Genomic DNA, 23,125 nt, shown 5'->3' with positions numbered 1-23,125 from the left:
AAACAGCTAGTGGCACAGAAATAGAACTTTTACCTTGAATTTCAAGGGAGAACATTAGCAATGATTAAGCAAATAGTCCAACTTGAGAATTCGCCTAAAGTTAGATTGGAGCAAAAAGAATGATGTTTGATCTATTATCTATCTATATTCTATTATCTCTGTCTCTGTCTCTGTGTGTGTGTGTGTGTGTGTGTGAAGTGATACCAGAGATTTATATTGTTAGAAAATATTTATATTTTGAATAAATGCTGTTCTTTTAAACTTTTTATTCATCAAAGAATCCTGAAAAAAGTATCGCAGTTTCCAAAAAATAAAAATATTTGGCAGCACAACTGTTGCCAACATTGATAATTCTAATAATAAGTCAGCATATTAGAATGATTTCTTAAGGATCATGTGACACTTTATACTGGAGTAATGGCTGATGGAAACTCAGCTTTGCATCACTGAAATAAATTATATTTTAAAGGATATTAAAATAGAAACCATTATTTTATATTGTAATAACATTTTGCAAGATTACTGGGTTTTTTTCTGTATTTTTGATCAAGTAAATGCAGCCTTGATGAGCATGAGAGACTTCTTTAAAAACATTACAAGTCTTACTGATCCCAAACTTTTGACCGGTAGTGTATATACTGTATACTGTACCTCATCATTTCATGTTATTTTAGTATAATTGAAATATTATAGCTTTTGTTAATATTTTTTAATTACATTATAGAATGTGGCTAACATAAACAAACAATGAACAGTTGTATTTTTATTCATTAACGTGAACAAAGATTAATAAATACCATAACAAATGTATTTCTCATTGTTAGTTAATATTAGTCAATGCATTAACTGACATTAACTAATGGACCCTCATTGTAAAGTGTTAAATTTTTTGTTTTGTATTTTAATGTCTGTATAGTTTTTATTAATGTTTATTTCAGTTTTAGTTGTATACTTATTTTATTACATCAAGGTAAACTAAGTGAAAATGATAAATGTTTTCTTGGCAAGTAGCTGAAATAAAAATAAGTTAAACATTTTTTATATTTTATTATTATTATTTCATTTAACTTTTTTACGCAAGTTTTAGTTATAATAACCACGATAGCCATGTGACATGTTAATTAAATAGACTTTTAATTTTATGCTTTCACCTTTATATCATTTGTGCTTAAAATTTTATGTAGTTACATCAAATTTTATGCTTTATCGAAGTATAAAAGTTGTCATTGCCCTTTCCTCACTGGCTCTTGTACATTCCAGAAGTCAAATCAGACCTTTTTCTCACAGTAGCCAAAGTCTAGCAGGAAAATGCATATTTACTCAGTGACATCAGTTCATTTTAGTTGCACAGTTCATTCCTCAAACACAGACGTACACCTAAGTTAGAATGAACTCATGCAGTTCATCCAGCACACTGTTCACGTAATCGTTTGTATGCTGCAAGCCAATGGTGAACTTGCCTTGGGAAATAAATCTATTATGTTACATAATTGTTTTGTGATTACTATTAGTTGTTTTGAGTATCTGAGTGAAAGAGTGAAAGATATACAGTATATCAACCAAATGATTAAATTGCCAATAGTTAGCCATTTAATTATATTTATCACCCATTAACCATGAATGCTTGACCAACTGACAAAAGTGTGACCTCTAAAACCTGCTGACAGACTTGAGATGTCCAAAGAAAAATGGACATTTGTTTACCAGTATGAATTTATATTTAGATAAATTATTGGTATTACATCTGCAATAAGCCACCTTGCTATGGATATCATCATCATCCATTAAAAAAAAAAGACATACTGTTTGACAACATTATCAGATTCATTCATGTGTAACAGATTGACAAAATGCAGAAATACCTTCACCTGATCTGACCTAAATTCCCAGATGTTATCTAGACATCTTGCGATGCAAACAGTCAAGTTTGTTTTGTCCTTTTCAAGCATGTAATCATAGGGGTTTGATGTAAAGTAATGACTGCGGTACAAAAGACTCTGGAGGGATGGAGGATGACAGAGAGGCTTCTAACATGCTGTGCTCTATAAGTACCAGTCACTGCAGAGAACGGAGCCTTGTGCCAGACCATTTGTCTGTATTTATGTCATACCAAGCTGAAAGAGAGACACTGAAAATGCATTATAGGGCGTTGCCATTGTGTCACTCATGCACACAGATAACAGATGTGAGGCGCTTGCCATCACAGTAGAGGCTTTTAAAAACACACCTCCATCTTTCAGTTATTTCTAAAAGTGTTTTCAGTGGGAAATTTGACTGCAGATGTTGCTAGAGTTCACAGTTATGTTTCATTGTTGTAACTTCTTCTCTGATGTCCCTCCAACAGTTAAACTGAGACAATCATTGACTAGAGTAAGAGTAGAACTATAAAATGAATGTAAGTAACATAGCTCAGATCATTTGGTCCGGGAAGAAGTTAATGAGAAACCTCATATACAGTGGCGTGAAAAGGTTTTTGCCCCCTTCCTGTTTTTTTTTTTTTTTTTGCATATTTGTCACACTTAAAAGTTTCAGATCATCAAACACATTTTAATATTACACAAAGATAATGTGTAGTAAATTACAACATGTAAAGTAAATACAAAATGCAGTTTTTAAATGATGATTTCATTTATTAAAGGAAAAAAGCTGTGCAAACATACCTGGCCCTACGTGAAAAATTAATTGCCCCCTCCTGTTAAATCATGAAAGAACTGTGATTAACCACATTATTTTAGAAAGCTGAGTTACATACCAGCAAGTCCACCTCTGAATGGCTCAAGAAAAACTAAATTAAGGTTTTGGAGTGGCCAAGTCAAAGTCCGGACTTAAATCCGATTGAGATGCTGTGGCATGACCTTAAACACTCTATTCGTGCTCGAAAACCCTCTAATGTGGCTGAATTAAAACAATTCCGCAAAGAAGAGTGGGCCAAAATTCCTCCACAGCGATGTGAAAGACTCATTGCCAGTTATCGCAAACATCTGATTGCAGTTGTTGCTGCAAAGGATGGCACAACCAGTTATTAGATTTAGGGGGCAATTACTTTTTCACGTAGGGCCAGGCAGGTTTGGACAGCTTTTTCCCTTAATAAATTAAATCATTATTTCAAAAGTGCATTTTGTATTTACTCCGGTTATCTTTGTGTAATATTACAATTAGTTTGAACTGAATCTTTTAAGTTTGACAAATATGCAAAAAAATAAAATAAAACAGGAAGGGGGCAAAAAACTTTTCACAGCACTGTAGTTCATATCAAAACCCGACTTTTTATTGGAGACTTTGCTATCTTGGCAAAAATTTGAGATTGAGATTTCTGGGGCCTGTTGCTCTTGAAAAATAGAAAACTGAAAAAGTCTGAATTTATTCACTATGTAATTATTAATAATAAATATTATTAATCTTCTCTTAAAAATAAATATATCACCTTAGTTATAGCAGTGTTGGCTGCAAATCATTGAAGACAGCCTGAATTTGAGCTACTGTAAAGCACCAACATTTATGATACCATGATTGTCAGATTTTATTGCTATTGTAATTGAGTTTGATTGACAGGCGATCTGACCAATCATATCGTCCAACCAATCAATCAATCAATCATACCAATCAATCTGTCATTTTTGTGCAACAAACAAACCAGACAGGAGAGTAGATTAACGTTGGTGGACTTGAACTTGAAAAATTGTGTGTATTGACGTCTTTCTGCGGTTGAATCTGCTGTAACTAGTGAAGAGGAAGAGATGATCAGTTCACATGCTGCTACAGCGATCTGTCACGATACATTTAAGAGCCACAAAACAGTATTTATTGTTTGAATTTCTTTAAAAAAAATCACAAAATTTCATACGTAAAGTAACCTGCTCTGTGTTGTCTATCGGTGCGTTGTCAGTTTTCTCTTTGCTCCACAATGTATTTTTCACTGCGTGAGAACATGATGTGTGGTGTAAGAGTGGCATGGCTTGTCGGACATCACAACAGTAACAAAGGGGGGCGGGTCTTTGCAAAGGGTCAATTGAAATGTAATTTCAACAGATAGTTTTGGAAATTTCGCTATTAGTGATGCGCATTTTCTAAACACTAATTTATTAAAGGGGTTATCGGATGCTACATGCACATTTACAAGTTGTTTGAACTTAAATGTGTGTTGGCAGTGTGTGTACTCAACCACCCTATAATGATAAAAATCCACCCAGTGTTTTTTTTTTTATCTGGTTAAATGTTTTCCCCTTTCTCAAATCGAGCCGATCACAGATGACTGTCTGTGTGACGTCACACAGACAGGCCCCTCCCACGATAGTTTGATTGACAGTAGCGTTTCAGCACAGACTGGACTGGTGTCTTACCTTAGACCCGCCCTGAGTTGTGTCATCACGTTCTATTAGTTCTACAGCTTCAGTTTCGGAACTTTCACGCTTAGTAACACATACAGCTGTTCCCTCACCATAGTGCGACAGTGAAAAGGGACCCCTTTCAAACAGTGTCGCGTTCCGAACGTTGTTTTAACGACATGCACCGGTATTGCAGTATTTTAAAAATTCATATCATAACAAAAATAAACACCGGTATTCGGTATGAACCGGTATACCGCCCAGCACTAGGTGGAATAGATCTGCTACGCTGCTGCTGCTGATGGTTATTGCTGTTGTTGTAAATTATTGCTGCTGCGAAGCAAGTACAGGAACTTGCTACTGCCAATACATATGCTAATACGGTGCTGTGAGTATTTAAGACATACTGCTGCTGCACAAATAGCATATGTAATAACCTGTAGCAGATCTATACAGGTGGAGCTGGGGAAGGTGGAGGGTTTCAAAGGAACTCTGAAAGCACGCTGCAAACTGCTCTAATGAATGCTAAACAGATATTTAAATGTAAAGCAGCAAGCTCATTGGCTGCTTATGCAACATGAACCAATCAGTTTGTGCCAAGTAGTTTAACGCTGTGAATATCATCAATTTGCATTACCAACCCATCAGCCTGTGCCATCTAGAGTTTCATGGCAGAACTTGGCATTTGTATAATATAACAAGAAGAGTCATAGGTAAATTTCCCTTATTGGCCTGGTTAGCCGAGCCCTCCATAAAACACACAAAACAAGCCCTATAAGTTCATAAAAGAACACATATTATACAGACACTTCTTGTTTAATAATATTTTATGATTTGTAGATTGCATTTAATAGATTAGCCCTATACTTTCAGAAGAAAAAAAACATTTGCAGTTGGTTTTAAAAAGGTGATTTATGCACCATTTTGACCAGCAGGTGATGCCAGCATGTGGTGTTTCAGCACTTCGAAACAGTGAATCATTGTGCAAAGCAACTAATTTGAGTTTCGAAAATCTCAGTTTCTCCCCTCACGTTACTATTACCTACATAGAAAATGGCTGCCTGGGGGCGACACCAAGATGGCCACGAGGGAACTACAGAACACAACAATTAGATTGTTATTGTTAAATTAGACACATCACTAGGTCATTTTAAAACACTTTTAAGAGGGCACTTACTTGCCCGGGCATTTGATGTGAGATAGTTGGTGTATATCTGATGGTCTTGTTTGTTTATGTCGTGTCGTTTTTATGTTCTTGTTGTTTTAGTTTTGGTTATATGTTGTTTTATTGGAAAGCACTTTGGTCAACATGAGTTGCTTTTAAATGTGCTATACAAATAATAAACAAACAAACAAACTAACTAACTTGCCTTAAAGGAATTTTGCTTCATGACTACCATATTTGTCATGTTTTTTTTTTCAACACACTGTGACTTATATATTAATATCAAACACGCAAAACATGCGCAAAGCACGCACATTTGAATTTGTGCTAAATGAGAGAAGTAAGTGAACCTGTGTACAACACATTTCCCACACATCGGTAGCTTTTTTTTTTTATGCTTGGCGTTTATAATAAACGTCATTTATAATGAATTCCACTTTAATTTATGTTTGTTTTATACTTATATTTTTCATTCTTGTTCTAAATAACGTAAATTTTAAAAGATTTGTTGTGGAGTGAGGGAAACTAAAATACTTTTAGTTTCTAAAGTTTGTAAATGTTTTATTTACTGTTTTTACATACTGAATGTAATAATAAAATGTCATATACAAAGATGCAACTTTTCTGTGTTTGTTTTTTCTCTCTACAATGTAATCATGACCCAGTGTGACTTATTTTCTAGAAAATATGTTACACAGTTTAATCAGTCTCAGACTAATCAAGGTTTTTATTGTTTTTACTTTTAGAATAGGATTCCTGTATTACGTGCTCATGGATATAAAACACAATATCCTGTTTTATGTTCGCCCTCACAGCAGACGGCCTATGAGTTAATTCTTCCCGCCCCCATGCAATCGTTAATTTACATCAATCAGTGGTGATGTACATCAATTAATCTTTCAATTATATGGATTACATTACACAATTCAACCTGTCCATTATCTGCCAAGAGTAAAGATCAGGGGAAATGTGTCACCACTGGTTGTGTATGAGTAGACGCAGACCCTCCCAGAATCAGTGAGTACCACCTGCTTCAGCGCCGTCACACCATCCAGTCCTGTCACATCACATTCATTTCGTCCTGTTGCTGATTCACTAAAGATTTTTTTTTTTGCCTGCGAGCTGACACAGCCAGGAATCTATTTAGCCATCTGGACAGTTTATGTTCAATTACTTGTGTCATATATTCGTTTGCACCAGTGACCAGATCTGTCAGATTAAAATTAATTAGCTTAGATATTGGATGCATGACACTATTAATTGCTAAACACTAGGGATTTGAAGAATCCCCTAACCCCAAGTATTAAATTTTGTTGCATAACTCATTCCAGACCAACCAATGGTTCATTTACCAAAAGCATCATTAGCCAACTATGGTCGCAAGTTCCATCAGCAATATAGTTCCATGATCCGGTGTTTCCTGAAACCACATTCTCAAATGTGTGTGGTTGGAACAACTATTAGAAGCATAGTTTGTTGTTTGTAAAACTTGCATAGACTTACATACATCATGCTTTTGACTTACATTGATCAGCACATTTTTGAAGAGTGCGCATGTGCATAAATGTGTAAGGGAACTCTGGAGTATGGCGTGAGAGGGAAGCTGCAATGAATCAAACATCAAAAAAAGCAACACGATGGGGAACAAAAATAGTGAAGTAGTCCTCAGATGTCATGTTCAATACAGCAGCATCTCAGAAAAATTATGTTGTTTAGAAATGTGCTTACTAAATAAACCATGTTATAGTGATTTAGAAAAAATTAACACCTTTCTGTTGTTCATGATAATCTGATATTAATTGCAGTCTTTAATCTATTGAGATAAGAAGTTATTACTTCACCTGTGTGTGATGTCATTAACAACAGTCCTATATTGGTGAATAAACATGGTTCAAACAACAGAAGTGCAACCATGTTAGTTTTGGAAAACAGTCATTAGTAGCTAGACTTGTTCATTTCTGTAATGATGCATTGTACAGTGATTAAGCAGCGAGTTATTGTCTTTGTAGGGCAAACACACCCCAGAGCAGCCCATGCACGGGAAAGAGCCACTCAGTTTTTCTCAAGGAAATGTAAAGAAAACGGACCTTTTTTTGCCCACAAAATCTTGCAAATGCCAAGCAGGATGTATATGTGCTAATGTGCTAATGTGAGTGCTGACATTAACTTTTTATTCAAATCTGCTGCAGATTTTGGCTTTGGAAACTTCTTCCGTCCTGGGGAACCCCTGACCACTTGGTGTGGGAGCCCCCCGTATGCGGCTCCAGAGGTGTTTGAGGGACAACAGTATGAGGGTCCGCAACTGGACATCTGGGTAAGCTTGGACTGTATCAGATGGCAATATTATAGTAATATTTTACAGATACCATACTACTTGTATTGTGCTAGTACAATACTATTTTTAAATACCATTTTCATATACAATGGTATTTACGTTGTTACAGTAAAATGTAAACTGTATTATAAAATTGGAAAACACACAGATGGATGGATGGATAGATCTGTGAAGCTGCTTTGCAACAATGTGTATTCTGAAAAGCGCTATACAAATAATTGGACTTGATATGATTCTCCAAAGAATAACATGGAATAACATGGAATTATTGTGGTACATGTCCACAAAACCATGGTATTACAATGAAACTATGTTCACAAAAGCATGATATGACCTCATGGCATTAAACTAATATGTACTGTAGGCAGCTGACCAAATTCTTGCCATTTGTTGATTTATGTCCTCTCAGTATAGTCAGAACAGAGAATTGCGTCAATGACGAATGGTAATTCGATTGATTGAAAACATAATTATCATTTCCTGTATCGTGTGTGGGTGGTCCTTTATGCTAGTTCCTAGGCAGAGTTTGATGTTTGTGTATTGATTTTCTGTGTATGTGTGTGTCATGCAGAGTATGGGGGTGGTTTTGTACGTCTTAGTGTGTGGTGCTCTTCCATTCGATGGTCCTAGCCTTCCTGTCCTCAGACAGAGGGTCCTGGAGGGCCGTTTCCGCATCCCCTACTTCATGAGTGAGGGTGAGGAAGTCAAAGTAACACAATTATAATATGACTGTTCATGCATCCTTTAAGTTGTCATAAATAAACAGTGAACAGTGCCAGGGGTTACATGTATGTAATCGGATTTTGAGAAATAGTGATAATAGTTACTCTGTGAAGTTTCAGAAGGAAATGTCTTTTGAGCTCATTGCATTCCCTATATCCTCTTTCAGACTGCGAGCACCTGATCAGGAAGATGTTGGTTCTAGATCCAGCCAAGCGTTTGTCCCTGAGTCAGATCAAAGAGCATCGCTGGATGGTGCAGGAGGTCCCGTCCCAGCGGCCCATGCTGTATAGACAGGGTCTGCCATGTGAGAGCAAATCAGGCTTGGGTGAATACAGTGAGCAGGTGCTCCGACTCATGCACAGCCTGGGCATCGACCAGCAGAAGACTATTGAGGTCAGTTGATCAGCTTTTACTTGACCAGGATTTAGAATGTGCTTAAATTCCAGTTCAGTTCTTGCATCTAAACTGAATTTGAATTAAGGTTGCAAACAGGATGTAGAACTGTAATTAAAATTAGAATGTAAGCAAGTATGTGTGTGTGTGTGTGTGTGTGTGTATATATGTATATATATATATATATATATATATATAGCTATATACTGTATACAAACACTAATTGCACTAATACACACTCTATTCTTTTTCTATTCTATCTACTTGTTTTATTTTTATTATAAAAATGACCTTCTAACACTAGCATTCTCTCTTCTTTTTCTATTCTTTCTACTTGTTTTTTTTTATTATAAAAAAAACCTTGCTACATATACTGCATTAGACAAACAGAATTGTCACAGCACTTACATATTATTGCTCTTTCTTTGGTTTTGATTGCTTCTGTTGTCCTCATTTGTAAGTCACTTTGGATAAAAGCGTCTGCTAAATGACTAAATGTAAAGCTATATGTATATGTTTTAAGTGTTATTTTGGACAGTATTTACACCTTTTTGTAAAAAAAAAAAAAAGAGAGGGCAATAAACATTTATAATTAGTCCAAAACAATAGTATTGCTTTTTTCTTTTTTTTTGTCAAGTTTTGTTTTGTCACAAAACTTGTGTTAATCATACTCATGAGCCAGTTCTTCAATTCCGAACTCTAGTAATGGTTTGGGCTTTGGATTTCCAAAAATAATTTCTCCTCTGATTTGCAAATTCGATTATTCCAAAGAACAGCCTTTCAGAATATTTACAAAACGTACTGATAGAAATTTGACATTTGCCAGTGTTCTCTTTCCTTGTCTGCCTTGTTCTTCAAAAACTCTTCTTTTCCTGTCACAGTCTCTTCAGAACAAAAGCTATAACCACTTTGCTGCGATCTACTACCTGCTTGTGGAGCGATTGAAAGCGCATCGCAGCAGTTTCCCTGTGGAACAGCGTTTGCACGCCAACCAGCGCCGCCCTAGCAACGTCGCTGAGCAGACTGTTGTCAAGGTAACCCCATCTGTGAAGTCTACCCAGACATATTGAAATGGCGTTGGTATAAAAATGTAAATATTGGAATCATGAGGAACAAAATCTGTAATCCAGCCATCCTTCTTTATGATCACCTTTCATGATCCTTTTTTATGGATTCATCAACATATTCATGCAGTATCAGATGGGTAATACCATGGGACATGACTGTGACTATATGAACTTGGAAAAACAGTTACATTGTACCAAGGTACAACCAAGACAGCTGCAATTCCATGATATTACCATTGGACTTATTGGTATATGCCTTCATGTTCTTGTTACAGACCATCGCGGTTCCTTCTCAAGCGGGCGTCCCGCCGCAGGCAGCGCATCACCTGCGTTCGCCTGTTCTGTTGCAGTCCACTACAGACACATTTACCTTCCCACAAACCCCTGCTTCCCCAGATCAGACGCTCATGGAGGAAGACGTGGCCACTCCCAAGGTCAGTTATGTTTCAGATGAAGTGAGCGGCAAAACAAAGAGCAAAAAAAGGTAATTAAATAGATTCGTATGGCACAGAGAAATCTCTCATCCTCTTTTCGGGCTTGAGGCTATATTTCATAAGCTCTGCCTGCGTTTTAAATAGCAGCGTTACTCATTGGCGCTGCTGTATGACGGCAATAAGAGCTTTTGTCTGCAGCGTGTGAAGTTCCTCTGCCTGCGTGTCAGCCTGATCTCTTCCTCATTACTCACCCGCAGTATCTCAGCAGCACTTCAGCCTCCTAAAATAACACCTGCGTATATATTAAATACTAAAAAACGCTTTTTATGATTTCAGTGGTTGGTGTCACCATTGCTGCTTTGCGTCAGTGTAGGTATCTCAAGCACTTATTGCTACTCATTCATAAATTAATGACTCAGACAGAGACTAGGGAATTTATATATCTGGGACTGGGCGATATGACAGTATGCACTGCATGACACCGGGAATATGTCAACCGGCAGAGATTTTGCTGTACCATGGTAGTGGTAGCTAGTTTGTGTGGCTGTCAGAGTGCTTTATGCTTATGAGCAATGGAGAAATGCGAAAACTACGTTGCATTACACAGATATTTGTCCAATCAAATTCTCTCTAGAATGAGAATATCCCTCCTCCTAATATCAGCTGATACAATGTAGCAAATCAACCTTTATGGCTTTGACGTAACAAAGCCTGTTGGCTTTTTTTATAATATCTCTTAATTATATTTTAATTCATTGATTTAGTTATTAATACATTATTAATTGTAATATAATATAATATAATGTAATTTTTCGTTTTGTTTTTAAGTCATAATGTGATGTTGTTATTGCACAAATGTCAGACTTTTTTGTATAATCACCTTTTTTGTTCCAAAAAAATTAGTCAAATTAGATAAAGTACTTTTTAATGAATTCATTGCATTGTTTAAAATTATTATATATTATCATTATTGTTGTTATTAATGATTATTTCATATATTTAGTCATTTCATATATATTCATATATAAGCTGTTAATAATAGTAATAATAATATAAACTACTATTATAAACAATTTTTAATCAGAGATGAAGCACTTGTCTTTTAAAAACAAATTTTCACTGCATTGTCTGAAATATTACTATTATTTAACTATTGTTATTATGATTATTTAAGATATAAACTATTTTTATTAAATGAGACAAAGTACTTGTCTTTAAAATATATTCACTGCATTGTCCAAAATATTTGTATTAATTTTTATCAAAATATAAACCATTTTTCAACAAATTTCCAGCAAAATTAACTATTATGCCATATACACATACCATGATATAAAAGATTGATCATGCTGCTCACCCATGTTGATCATAGGGAAACATAACCTGCATTTCATTTGCACGTCCTGTTATTTGCAGCCTGTTGTTACAGTAACGCCAGCATGTCAGGTTTTCTGCCTGTTGTTGCACAACAGCACGGCTCTGTTTGTAAATGCCCCTGATGTGCCAGTGATGGGCCACCCATGTGATCAGTGCTGGGTGTTCTCTCCACTTGTGAAAAGCGTGACTACAACATTTGTTACCTTGGCTGTCGCAAGGCAATCTCCATAGCTACTGTTCTTTAATTGACGTGCAGCGTTGACTCATCCTGTGGGGACTCTGCCGTATACATACCAATTTGCCCTCCAACAGGTTTTTTTCTGTTCAGTTGGTGCTTGCAATACCAAGGTCAAGAGCTTAATTCCAAGGAAACAAACACACTTATAAAAGTAGTCCTTAAATGGACTGTGAGTTGTTGTTAAACTGTCTGCCAAATGAATAGATGTAAATGTTTGTTTATGAAGAAAGAGACGCATGATAAGTCATTCGTTTAGCCTCAGCGCCTGTGGAGCTGAACAGATGGCAATCTAGGGATCTCTTCAAACACGTTGAGGTCACGCTCTCACAAACTCATATCAGCTGGCTTATTGTAATTCAGGAAAGCTGCTGGTTGCCTGTGGACATTTAGCAGAGCAACATTACATAATTTCTCATAAATGAAACCGATGACATTGTCTACACTCTTAAAAACAAAGATTACAAAGAGGGTGTTTTTGCACTGATGCCTTTCGAAAAAAAAAATACATTTTGGTTCCCAAAACAACCTTTTAGAGAACAGTTCTTAAAAGAAGCATGTTTTTTTCTTGTACTGTACTGTACAGTACATTTAAGAACAAGTAATCTAAAAGATTCTTTTGTGCACTGGAAAGTTTCCATGGATGTTAACGGTTCTTCATGCCAATTAAACACTTTTATTGTATTAGAATGTAACAGAAAAGAGTATCAATGTTATATGAAAGAGAAAAGAGAAGGTAGAATAGAATTACTGATATATATTTGCTCTACAAATATATTGTGTTTCTGTCATGATCACTCTCTGGGAATTTAGCATGGTAGTATACATGGCAATGTTAATGTGTTTGGTCTTGACAAAACAGATGTGCTATGCTGCTGCTGCTGCGGCAAAGCAAGTACAGAGACTTGCTACTGTCAATACCTCTACAGACATGCTGCTGTGAGCTAGTAGGAAATACTGCTGCTGCACATAAAACATGAAATAACATCATATGAAATAACCCCCATATATAACAAACATGAATTACCCCATAGCAGATCTATACAGGTGGAGCTGGGGAAGGTGGAGGGTTTCTGAAGCGCGCTGCAGCTGCTACAGCAAGCACTAGCCAAGTATTTGAATGTTGACCAGCAAGCTCATTGGCTGCTGATGTGAAAAGAAACCTATCAGCTGCGACATGTGAATAGTGATGTGATTATATCAGACTGAGTTAGACAAGTTCACAATAAGATTTATAACTTGCATTTCATGTCAACCTTAAATTGTTATTTACTGATAATCTTTACTATTATATATATATATATATATATATATATATATATATATGCACATTATATACACATTTCAAAGCATTCTTGTTTGCCTCTTTGGGAATAACTAGTAGTTAAATCCATTGAGTTTCGGCTTTGATTTCCCTTGTCAGTTCTGGAAACAGCAAAGTGAAAATGTCCCAACGACTGCTGAGCTGTTTCAGCCCAAAATAGTTTTGCAAACGGTGTGTGTGTATTTATATCTCAGGTGGATGGCTGCTTACTGGACCCGCTTCCTCCAGTCGTTGTCCGGAAAGGCAGTGGCTCGCTGCCTAGCAACATTATGGAGACGTCCATTGATGAGGGCATTGAGGCAGAGGAAGAGCATGCTGTGCCCCTCGCCACCTTTCGTACAGCTCGCTTCAGTCAGCGCCGGCATACACTGTCTGAGGTCACCAACCAACCTGCTGTGCTGCCCATTACAGGTTAGTACTGCATTTCATGTGTGTGATGAGGGCAGGCAATTATAGTATTTAAGAGGCTTCAATATTAATATATAATGTCTTAATGATATATTACCATTTAAAGTTTGAGGTCTGTAAGATTTTTGAATTTCTTTGAAAGTCTGTTATGCTCACCAAGACTGCATTTATTTGATCAATATACAGAATCAAAAATTAGTTAAAAATACAGTAAATACTGTAAAATTAATTCAATTCAAAATAACTATTTTCTATTTTATTATATATTATAAAATGTGATTTATTCCTTTGATTGCAAAGCTGAATTTTGATCAGTGTCACATGATCGTTCAGAAATCATTGTAATATGCTGATTTGCTGCTCAAGAAACATTTCTTATTGTTATCAGTTAACACAATTGTGCTGTATATTTTTTTTTGTGCAAAAACTATTCTTTGGATTCTCTGATAAATAGAAGGTTCAGAATAACAGCATTTGTTTGAAATAGAACATTCAAATAAAAATTTAAATCTATTAAATTTCCATTTCTGTTTAAAATAAAAAATAAAAACAATATGCAGTATAAATGGATTCAAACACATGATCATCTGTATTTATATTTTTTGTGAGGAATATTTCACAACTTGGCATCCTAGCTAAACTGCTTACAGTAATTTTTCCCACTGACATTAACAGCCAGCTTTTTTTTTGTAGACAGTTTGTGACTGATTTTGTCAAGTTCATTTATAAAGCACATTTCCTTAACAATGGGAATTCAAAGTGCTTTACATAATAAAGAGAATAAAAAAGTGCATTGCTAAAATATCCTAAAGACATAAAAATGAAAAAAGAAAGAAAAAGATATAAAAGCTTAATTCATACATTGATTAAAAACCAATGCAGTCAGTATGGCAAGGTGCATATTCAGAGAATTTTGTTTATGTTTATGTCTGGACTAGAATGTGTTCAGCAAGGCTTGGATTAATGTTTTACTTTGTAAGGTAAACCATGCATAATGTTGCAGTTCTGAAAGTTCTCGGTTAGTAAGATTTATGTATTCACCCAACTCCGTTTTAACTTCCATTTGAGTTTTGGTGTTAGTTTTTGGATACCGAGTAAGTACGGTTACATCCATATTCTTGAGTGAACTTCAGTTCAACAAAAGCTCCTCTCTGCAGGTCTGAACCCATCCCTCGGCAGCATGGACTCAGAGTACAGCATGGGTTCAACTCAAAGTGATTTCAGTTTGCCTGAAGAGAATCCAGCTCTAAAGGATGTATTAAGCACTACACCTGCCAGCCCCACAGCTCCAGTCTTCCTGGGCATGAAGCCCCCTGAGCCCACCCTTCAGCCGCTCAACACGGAGGGGCAGAGCTCTCATAATCACTCACTAGTCAGTTTCAGAGAGGGGCGAAGGGCTTCAGACACGTCTCTCACTCAAGGTCAGGATGATTTGAGTTTTCTTGTACACGTCATTTGTTATTTTAGTTTTTCATCAATCACTTTTCTCTCAAACTTTGTGTCGGGGTGGCAGCTAGCTATAGGCAGAGCAGGCGATGGCCTCGGGCTTTGGGGAGGGGCCTCCATATCCGTAGCATCCCCTATATGCTAGTCCACCAGTCAAGACAGGCAGCGAATTCTAGCCTCTATTCATTGGATATAGTTGAATTGTCACTCATCTGCAATTAAACCAATTAATGTTGCGGTTTCAAAGCGGGTCCCGCCTTCTGAATGTTTGCGTAAGGAACGCATCTTTCAGGTGCTGTGAACTATGCGATGCAAACGGCTAAATAGGCACGCAAAGAAGTACAGCTCCTAATTCAGGTGTGTGAGTTGTCGTCATCTATTTTAGAGTGATTGCAATTTATTCTAAATATGAACTTGTTCTGTCGATCAGCGTCATTTCTGGAAAGATCATTCACCGCTTTATTACGAGTTTAAAAAAGCGTGAGCACCGTTGATGCGCCCAGACGCGACGCTTTGAATTTGCGCGTACAGTGCAACACTCTTAAGTTTAACTTATTGCATTTCATATAAAATTTAAACTATAATTCATATTTAATTAAATTGCAGTTAACATGTAGTTTAATGTCCAAAACATTACATTTAGTTCGCACGTAAGTATATCCTTTTAAAGTATATTATTTCCATGATAAGTACTCTTTTTTTTAAGTATTCTAAATTATACTTCTTTTTTTAAGTAAAGAAACACATTGGAGTATGGTTAATATGAAAATACTGTTTAAGTATTTATTCTTTAAAAAATCATATTTAGTTCAATGTGTAATTGTAAATTTTTAGTGAACCTTTTTTGTACCAATTTCTTTGGCAAAAAGTGACATATACAGTTATTACACTGAGGTTATTCTGTTAAATGCAGACCGTGTATTAGTCAAATGTCTTTTCACTATAGAAATGTATTAGGTGTGTATTATTTTCTAATTATTAAATGGACTGGAGTCAATTATTCTGCTTGTACTATCGTTACCACACATCAAGACATTGCTCAGATGTTGTATTTTAAGACGCTCGTCGGGTTTTTGTCCTTAAAACGCTCTTGTGTGTAGAACTAATTTCTTATGCAGCTCATCTCTACTAAAAGCTATAAGTTTATCTGCTTCAACAACAGTGCCGTTATTACCTCTCTAGTGAGATACGTCGTGTAGCTTTTAAAGTGCTAAAATGTTTTACTAATAAAATCGCCAGAGCAGAGCTAAAAACATGTTTTTTGTGAGTTATTTGTCTGTACAGTTTGTGTGTGCGTTTGTAAGGGAGAGAAAGTGGGAGTATGTGCTTTCCGTACATAATAAAATAGTATTTTGTGGCAAAAACATGGAAATAATTAGTCATTTTTAGCGTATTATTTACTATATTCATTTGCTTCGTCAGTGTCCTTGTGGGTTTTGGTTCTTTTGCTGTTGTAGGCTGAAAGGAACTTTAATATAACTGAAATCATTTGCTGAAGCCATACGGACATGTAATGTGACCTGCCTGGAACTAATTTAGTCGCGTGTTACCTTAAAAATAATTACACACCTTAGAACATTCATCAACCAATCAGATTCAAACATTCAACAGCCCTATAGTATAATGTGCTACAAAAGACAAAATCTGCTACCGTATCCATTCTCCCATGTATGTGAATGGAGCACAAAACCTAGCGTGACCACTGTTTTAGTCACTTGCAGGCATGTATTTGCATGTCATAATCAGTGTTTTGGAAGATTTATTGTTAGCAGATAAAATAACCCTCATTCTGAATGATATCTGACCTTCTATGAATAATGACTACTTTTCAAAGCTGTAAATAATCGCAGTGATTCACTCCTGTACTAATTATAGCAGTAGTCAAGACTATGAGTCAGACCACCCCTGCAGCAGTCACAGAAATATCTCCACCAGTTCATCTGACTCTAAAGTCTGTTGCATTTATTGAACCCAACAGGTTTAGTGGCATTCAGGCAGCACCTCCAGAACCTGGCCAGAACCAAGGGTTTCCTGGAGCTGAACAAAGCCCAGATAGTGTTAGGAGATTGTGGAGGAGGCGGTAAACCCACCAGTCCCCATGAGCTCCTAGAGCCTCACCACCCATTCAGCCACCAGGTCAGATAGCTATTTGTGCTGTTCTCTGTTTTCTATTTTTACATTTTATGCATGGGTATGTTGCCTTTGGATGTGAAATAAAATAGGTAGCAGAATACTGAAAAGAGTGTTTTTGTCTTAACTTTTTATTGTTAGACTTAGAATATGGCAGTTCTCTGTGATTTATGCTGGTATGAAACAATTCAAAATTTTAGGGAGAAGGACGCCAATGTCTAAGTGGAAAAGATACGTCAACATTCACTGGTAAAATGCACCCTTATCTGCTATCCAGGAGACAGAGTTTGGAGACACAGTACCTCGCTCAGCGACTACAGGTATACTTAATTACATACAAGATTGAACACAATAAAGAAAATGTAAAAATTCTACAAATCTGGTTTAAATCACATATGCCAATTTTTTTTAAATGTACCGTGTGTTCATGTTGTTTTTTTATGGTTTTAAAAAACTTTTATACCATTTTCAAGTTTACTTGGTGTAACCATCACGTAAAACGTAATATTTTCCATATAACATAAATATATGTGATCACACATATATGTATAAAGTTATTGTTTTAAATAGATTTTTCAAGATAAAGGGTATTTTACCTTTTTTCTGTTGTTGTTTTTGTTTTTGGGGAGTCACACCACATGACATTTTACAGCCAAATTACATTTTTATTATTATTTTTTTTATTTTATTTTTTTTATTCTGCCTGTTGGTTAAATCACATAACTTTGATTATGAGGACAACCATTTTTCAAATATTAATAAGCTGTGAGTTTTGTTAAAATGTTGTTTTTCTAAGAAATAATAGTATAAGATTGCCAAACTACTTCTACAACGACTTTTAAAAAATGTAATTCTTTAAAAAAAAATTCTTCATTATGATAATCAGCACAGTTGTATCACCCTTACATTATTGGCTTTATGCACCTCAATTTTAATTCAGAAACTAAGACATCCCCATCTTAGAAGATGAGTACTCAAGTCATTGCATGTATTAATTACATTTCTAATATATTATTGAAATTGACAGTAAAAACAGAACCAGACCAAACAAAATAATGATACTAATAAGTGTCATTGACCCAAATATCACAAAACAGTATTTAAAAATAGTATTTATGCCAACATAACATATTAATTAGGGCTGAAACGATTCCTCGAATACCTCGAGTAACTCGAATACAAAAAATCATCGAGGCAAATTATTTGCATCGAGGCTTCGTTTAGTCCATTTACTGTAACTACACACGGAACACCGTGTTTCCCCACGGACCATTATTACTGACGCAAAACCCGATAAACGCTGGACCACAGACTGTAAAAAAAGTACTGGACTGTAGAATACTCGATTACTAAAATAATCGATAGCTACAGCCCTAATATTAATTTCTAATCCCTACTGAAAATCTGATCTAAAACCAGCGCGACTTTATGTGCTAGTACAGTTTAGTTTATGCTGGTTTAGTTCTGGAAATCTGAGCCGTTGGCATTATGTTGGCAGTTATCTTCATAAAACATTCAAAAAAAAGAAAGTTTTGACAACTGGTGAACTAGATCTGCTATGCCTCCTGCTGCTGCAGAGCAAATATGGACTTGCTGTTGCCAATAGATACACAGACATGATGCTGTGGGCAAGTAAGATATGCTGCTACATGAATAGGCAAACATAAATCCCATAGCAGATCTAGACAGGTGGAGCTGGGGGAGGTGGAGGGTTTCAGAGGAACTCTGATAGCGTGCTGCAGGACTAGCTTACTATTGGCTGCAGAATCAGCAGAGGCCAATCAACTTGTGTCATGTAGTAAATAATGTGATTGTTAGCATGTAAAGAACTGTGCAATCTATAGTTTCATGACTGAACTGATACTTTTTTTTTTTTTTATGGATTATGACTTGTTTTTTTTTCAGAGGGCCAGTCAGTTGGCAAGTGGTCTTGGAAGTGGACAGATGTTTTGTAAAGAGGCTGCACCGCGCACTTTAGAGCAACAACTCCAGGAACACAGGTCAGGAACAACTGCCTTCATAATGCACTGATTTCCCAAAGTTGTCCTTAAGTTTTAGTTATTTTGACACATCTTGTTCATTTGTAATTCTCTACGCAGACTGCAGCAGAAGAGGCTCTATCTCCAGAAGCAGTCTCAGGTACAGGCTTACTTCCACCAGATGCAGCTGGCTGAGGATGCTTACCACCCTCCCCAGGACAGCAGAGACCCCCAGAACAGCAGCGGTCCCTTATCCAGCTCTCCCTTCACACGGACCCAAACCCTAGCTCCTTTTCTGGAGCCTGGCACTTCATCCCTGACATACGTCCCCAAGCCAGCCCGTTTCCCAGACTGGCCTCCACCGCCAGACAACTGCACAAACTACACCTCATCCCTCCCTACAGAGCCCCTGTACGCGTGGAGTCCTGCCCCGCCACCTCTCCCACCAGGCAAAGCAGAAAGCCCTTCGGCTCAACCTGCACCTGAAGCCACCTTCCTGGACTGTGAGATGATGGAGACCGTAGAGGCCCCACAGGGCTGTGTACTCGTAAACTAAATGTGAAATAAAGCACTCTGAGGCTGGCTCTCAGGCATAAGATGTGGTGAAAAACGCCCTCAGGGACGAACAAGACGCCATGGTTTGTGTCACATCTTATAAACCTACAGAACTGTGGTAGACCATTACAGAACTTCGTTTTCAGAGATGTTTGTGAGATACGCTAGTGTCCTGAAATGTTTTTTGTTTGTTTTTTCTGGTAAGCACAGATTAAATGTAGTGCAGCAACCATAGAGTTTAAGAATCAGTATTAAAGCAATATTCCTTTTCCTATATAATACTCTAGAGTTCTATGAGTTTCAGTGTTTTTATAATTAGTTTGTTTCATTCTTAAATTATCAGTAGCTACTCAAGTTTTCCTTATAAGTATTGTGTGATTTGAAATAATAGATATAATCAACAGAGAAATGTGTAAATATTAGTACTTATCTAAGGGATAAAAAAAAAGAAATAATGTTAAAGTCAACATGAAACAACATTGAGTCTATTTTTCTGAGTGATGAACTTCTGAATGAAAGACGAGAACAAAATATAGAGTCAGACCTGAGTTTAAAACATTGCCAACACTTTACAATAATTAGGTATCAATCTGGCCAGAAAATTAACAACTATGAACAAACAATAATTTACAGCATTTATCAATCTACATTGATTTTAATGTATGCATATAATACTTTTTAACTTCTTTATAGTTATATATTCACAATAATTAGCATTAGTAAATTAAAACAAAATAAACAAAGTAACAATAAACAATAGTATATTAATAAATGCTGTAACTTATTACCATTGATTTGTTAGTTCACAATACCTAATGTATTAACTAAGCACTACATACTAATTTAAGTGCTGCAGATATGATGTAATTTTGCTTTTGCAAGCCAACCCAGACATTATGGTTCATTCACACCATGTCAGGATTAACGTAATTACGAGATTCTGACTTGTAAACGTTCTGACTTGAGGACGGTCACGTCCTCTTAGAATTTGTAATTACAAATTGTGCAAATTGTGTTGCAATTTTCTTAAAATGACAGCAAATTCAGCTGCAAATTGTAGTGACGTAATAATATTGGGTAATATTTCTGTTTAATAATATTTAAGTAATTCATATAATTAATAATAATTCCAGTACTTGACTATTGTTAATGTCTTGATAGTGCCAGGATAATCTAAAAAATAAAAGACATACAATAGTTTAATGTGGCCAGCACAGCTGAATGCATCTAATGTCCCACTAAATAAAGTTAATTCATTTAAGGCAATTTAATGCATTTGCATAAGGACTGTTATTTGATGTATTGTTTTTTTTTCTTCTATTGATTACTCAAATTACACAGATTCATTGTGGCATTAATAGTGTTGCCATAGAAATGTATAATTCAAGACAGGAACAGTTCCGGCACAAGTTATCATCTAATAATTACTGTACGACATGGTGTAAATGCAGCATTGGCATCACCCTGGTTCCCTCGACAAAAGCCAATAGAATTTTCCCATTCGATTTTGGATTATTGTGTAAAATAAGCTCTGTGACCTGTAAAAGTTTATAATTCTTGCACGTTTTGTTCGAGACAATGAACATAACGTTAGTGAATTTTGAAGACCGAATACAATCACTAGAAGCAGTCACTCGACTTCAATGTCACAACCATTAAACTTCTTACGACCTTTATTTCAATTCTAAAATAAAGTTGGAAAATTTGAGTTGGGATAGTTTGATCAAGTATAAACAAAAGGCTGTAAAAGATGATTTTTTTGTGTGTTCAATGTCATGTTTAATGCCCCAACCACCTCTGTAGTCCCATTTAGCCACTTGTTAGCAACCACCTTTTTCAAGACATGTAAAAGCTTTAAAAAAACTTATAGGTAGTGTATTACTTTGTTTTAATGAATAATAAGCTTGTGTGAACCACAGAACTTATTTCAGGCATTGACTTTGTGATGACGAGTCTGGGTTTTAGGACTCATTCCTGCAGCACTATTGTAAAGTGTTACCACATTGCTGTTTGACTATTAGTAAACATTAACAGGCACGACCTAGATGTCAGCAGACAAAGTAAAGTTGTTTCGGGTGGAGCAATGGTGAAAGATTACAAAAACAAATCATCTGTGAAATAATATACACCAATGGTTATGCACAGTAAGACCAAACAACGTGCGTTAAAGTAAATAGGGTTCCTTTTGAGTTCATGTTGACTTTAAAATCACACTACCTACCCTACTTTGGGCTTATCAGAGTGAAATGGAGAAGTAGAAAAGAACAAGGTTACAGTACATGGTTTTTCTGCCATTACGTTTGCATTTAGAGCCACTGTAAACATTCAGACTTACATGGTTTAAACCAATCAGAATTAACAATGATCTCACACAGCGTGCACTATTACTCAAACCGAAGTCCAGCAGATTTTTTTTGAAACTTAAGTGTTGTGCCTTTCAATTCTTCTTATTCCTTTTTGAAGAATGTCTGTTTTTAGATTTAATTCTTCATGTACAACTTCCTGTCTGAAAATGCAGTATGAAGCACCCTCTTTTGACAGATACCTTGAACCAAAGTCTCCATTTAGGTTCTATTTTGAAGTCCACTATGTGGATTGTTCTGGAACCATCGAGCTACATGAGATAGCTGTCATGGTCCTACAGTATATGCCATTCAAAGTATAGCAATATCTAGAGTAATAGTTCTGATGTTTAAAATGGGTGTCGATAGTGAGTGTTGTCATTTTATGCCTTTGAAGGAAAAAGATCTTCTTGTGACTATTTAGAATTTGTAGTCAGATCCTTCTTGACTACTGTTGATATTAATACAGACATTGAAAAGTGAACCGTTTTGTTCTAGTCGTTTTTCAGTGCTAAAATGTTTCCCAATATGTAATCACAATATGAATTTTGTTATATTCAGTTGAAAATGCTGAGTTCCTTGCACAAGGGGGAATAAAAGTTGCGTTCCTTGAGTGAAAATGTTTGAGTGACATTTTGTTCATAAATGTCTCGCATCACATTATGTCAGTTCTGACTATACACTGAGAAAGATGATGGCCTTTCATTGGTTAAAAGAATTTTGTGACAAATACTGTATGTTTTAAAGGGATAGATCACCAAAAAATGAAAATTGTCATTAATTACTCACCTTTGTGTCATTCCAAACCCATAAGACCTTCGTTTATCTTCGGAACACAAATTAAGATATTTTTGATGAAATCTGAGAGCTTTCTGACTCTGCATAGA

At 36.0% G+C, this 23,125-nt stretch overlaps 1 protein-coding gene across 2 annotated transcripts in view; it reads left to right on the top strand.

Moving 5' to 3' along the window:
* The window catches only part of LOC107691747 (serine/threonine-protein kinase SIK2-like), a 32,250-nt gene extending 9,417 nt beyond the window's left edge, over positions 1-22,833 (top strand). For both annotated transcript variants that reach the window (XM_016490550.1, XM_016490548.1), the window contains 11 exons: positions 7,680-7,804; positions 8,397-8,520; positions 8,715-8,941; positions 9,823-9,975; positions 10,284-10,442; positions 13,573-13,789; positions 14,944-15,207; positions 17,211-17,368; positions 17,563-17,682; positions 19,268-19,362; positions 19,462-22,833. In XM_016490550.1, the coding sequence (XP_016346036.1) occupies positions 7,680-7,804; positions 8,397-8,520; positions 8,715-8,941; positions 9,823-9,975; positions 10,284-10,442; positions 13,573-13,789; positions 14,944-15,207; positions 17,211-17,368; positions 17,563-17,682; positions 19,268-19,362; positions 19,462-19,897 (2,078 nt within the window). In that variant the 3' untranslated portion in view covers positions 19,898-22,833. The remainder of the gene's footprint in view (positions 1-7,679; positions 7,805-8,396; positions 8,521-8,714; positions 8,942-9,822; positions 9,976-10,283; positions 10,443-13,572; positions 13,790-14,943; positions 15,208-17,210; positions 17,369-17,562; positions 17,683-19,267; positions 19,363-19,461) is intronic.
* The last annotated feature ends 292 nt before the right edge of the window (positions 22,834-23,125 follow it).

Source organism: Sinocyclocheilus anshuiensis, unplaced genomic scaffold, assembly GCF_001515605.1.
Source record: "Sinocyclocheilus anshuiensis isolate Anshui unplaced genomic scaffold, SAMN03320099.WGS_v1.1 scaffold246, whole genome shotgun sequence".
Lineage (NCBI taxonomy): Eukaryota > Metazoa > Chordata > Actinopteri > Cypriniformes > Cyprinidae > Sinocyclocheilus > Sinocyclocheilus anshuiensis.
Note: the sequence above shows the minus strand (reverse complement) of the source record. Positions and strands in the feature narration are given on the sequence as shown.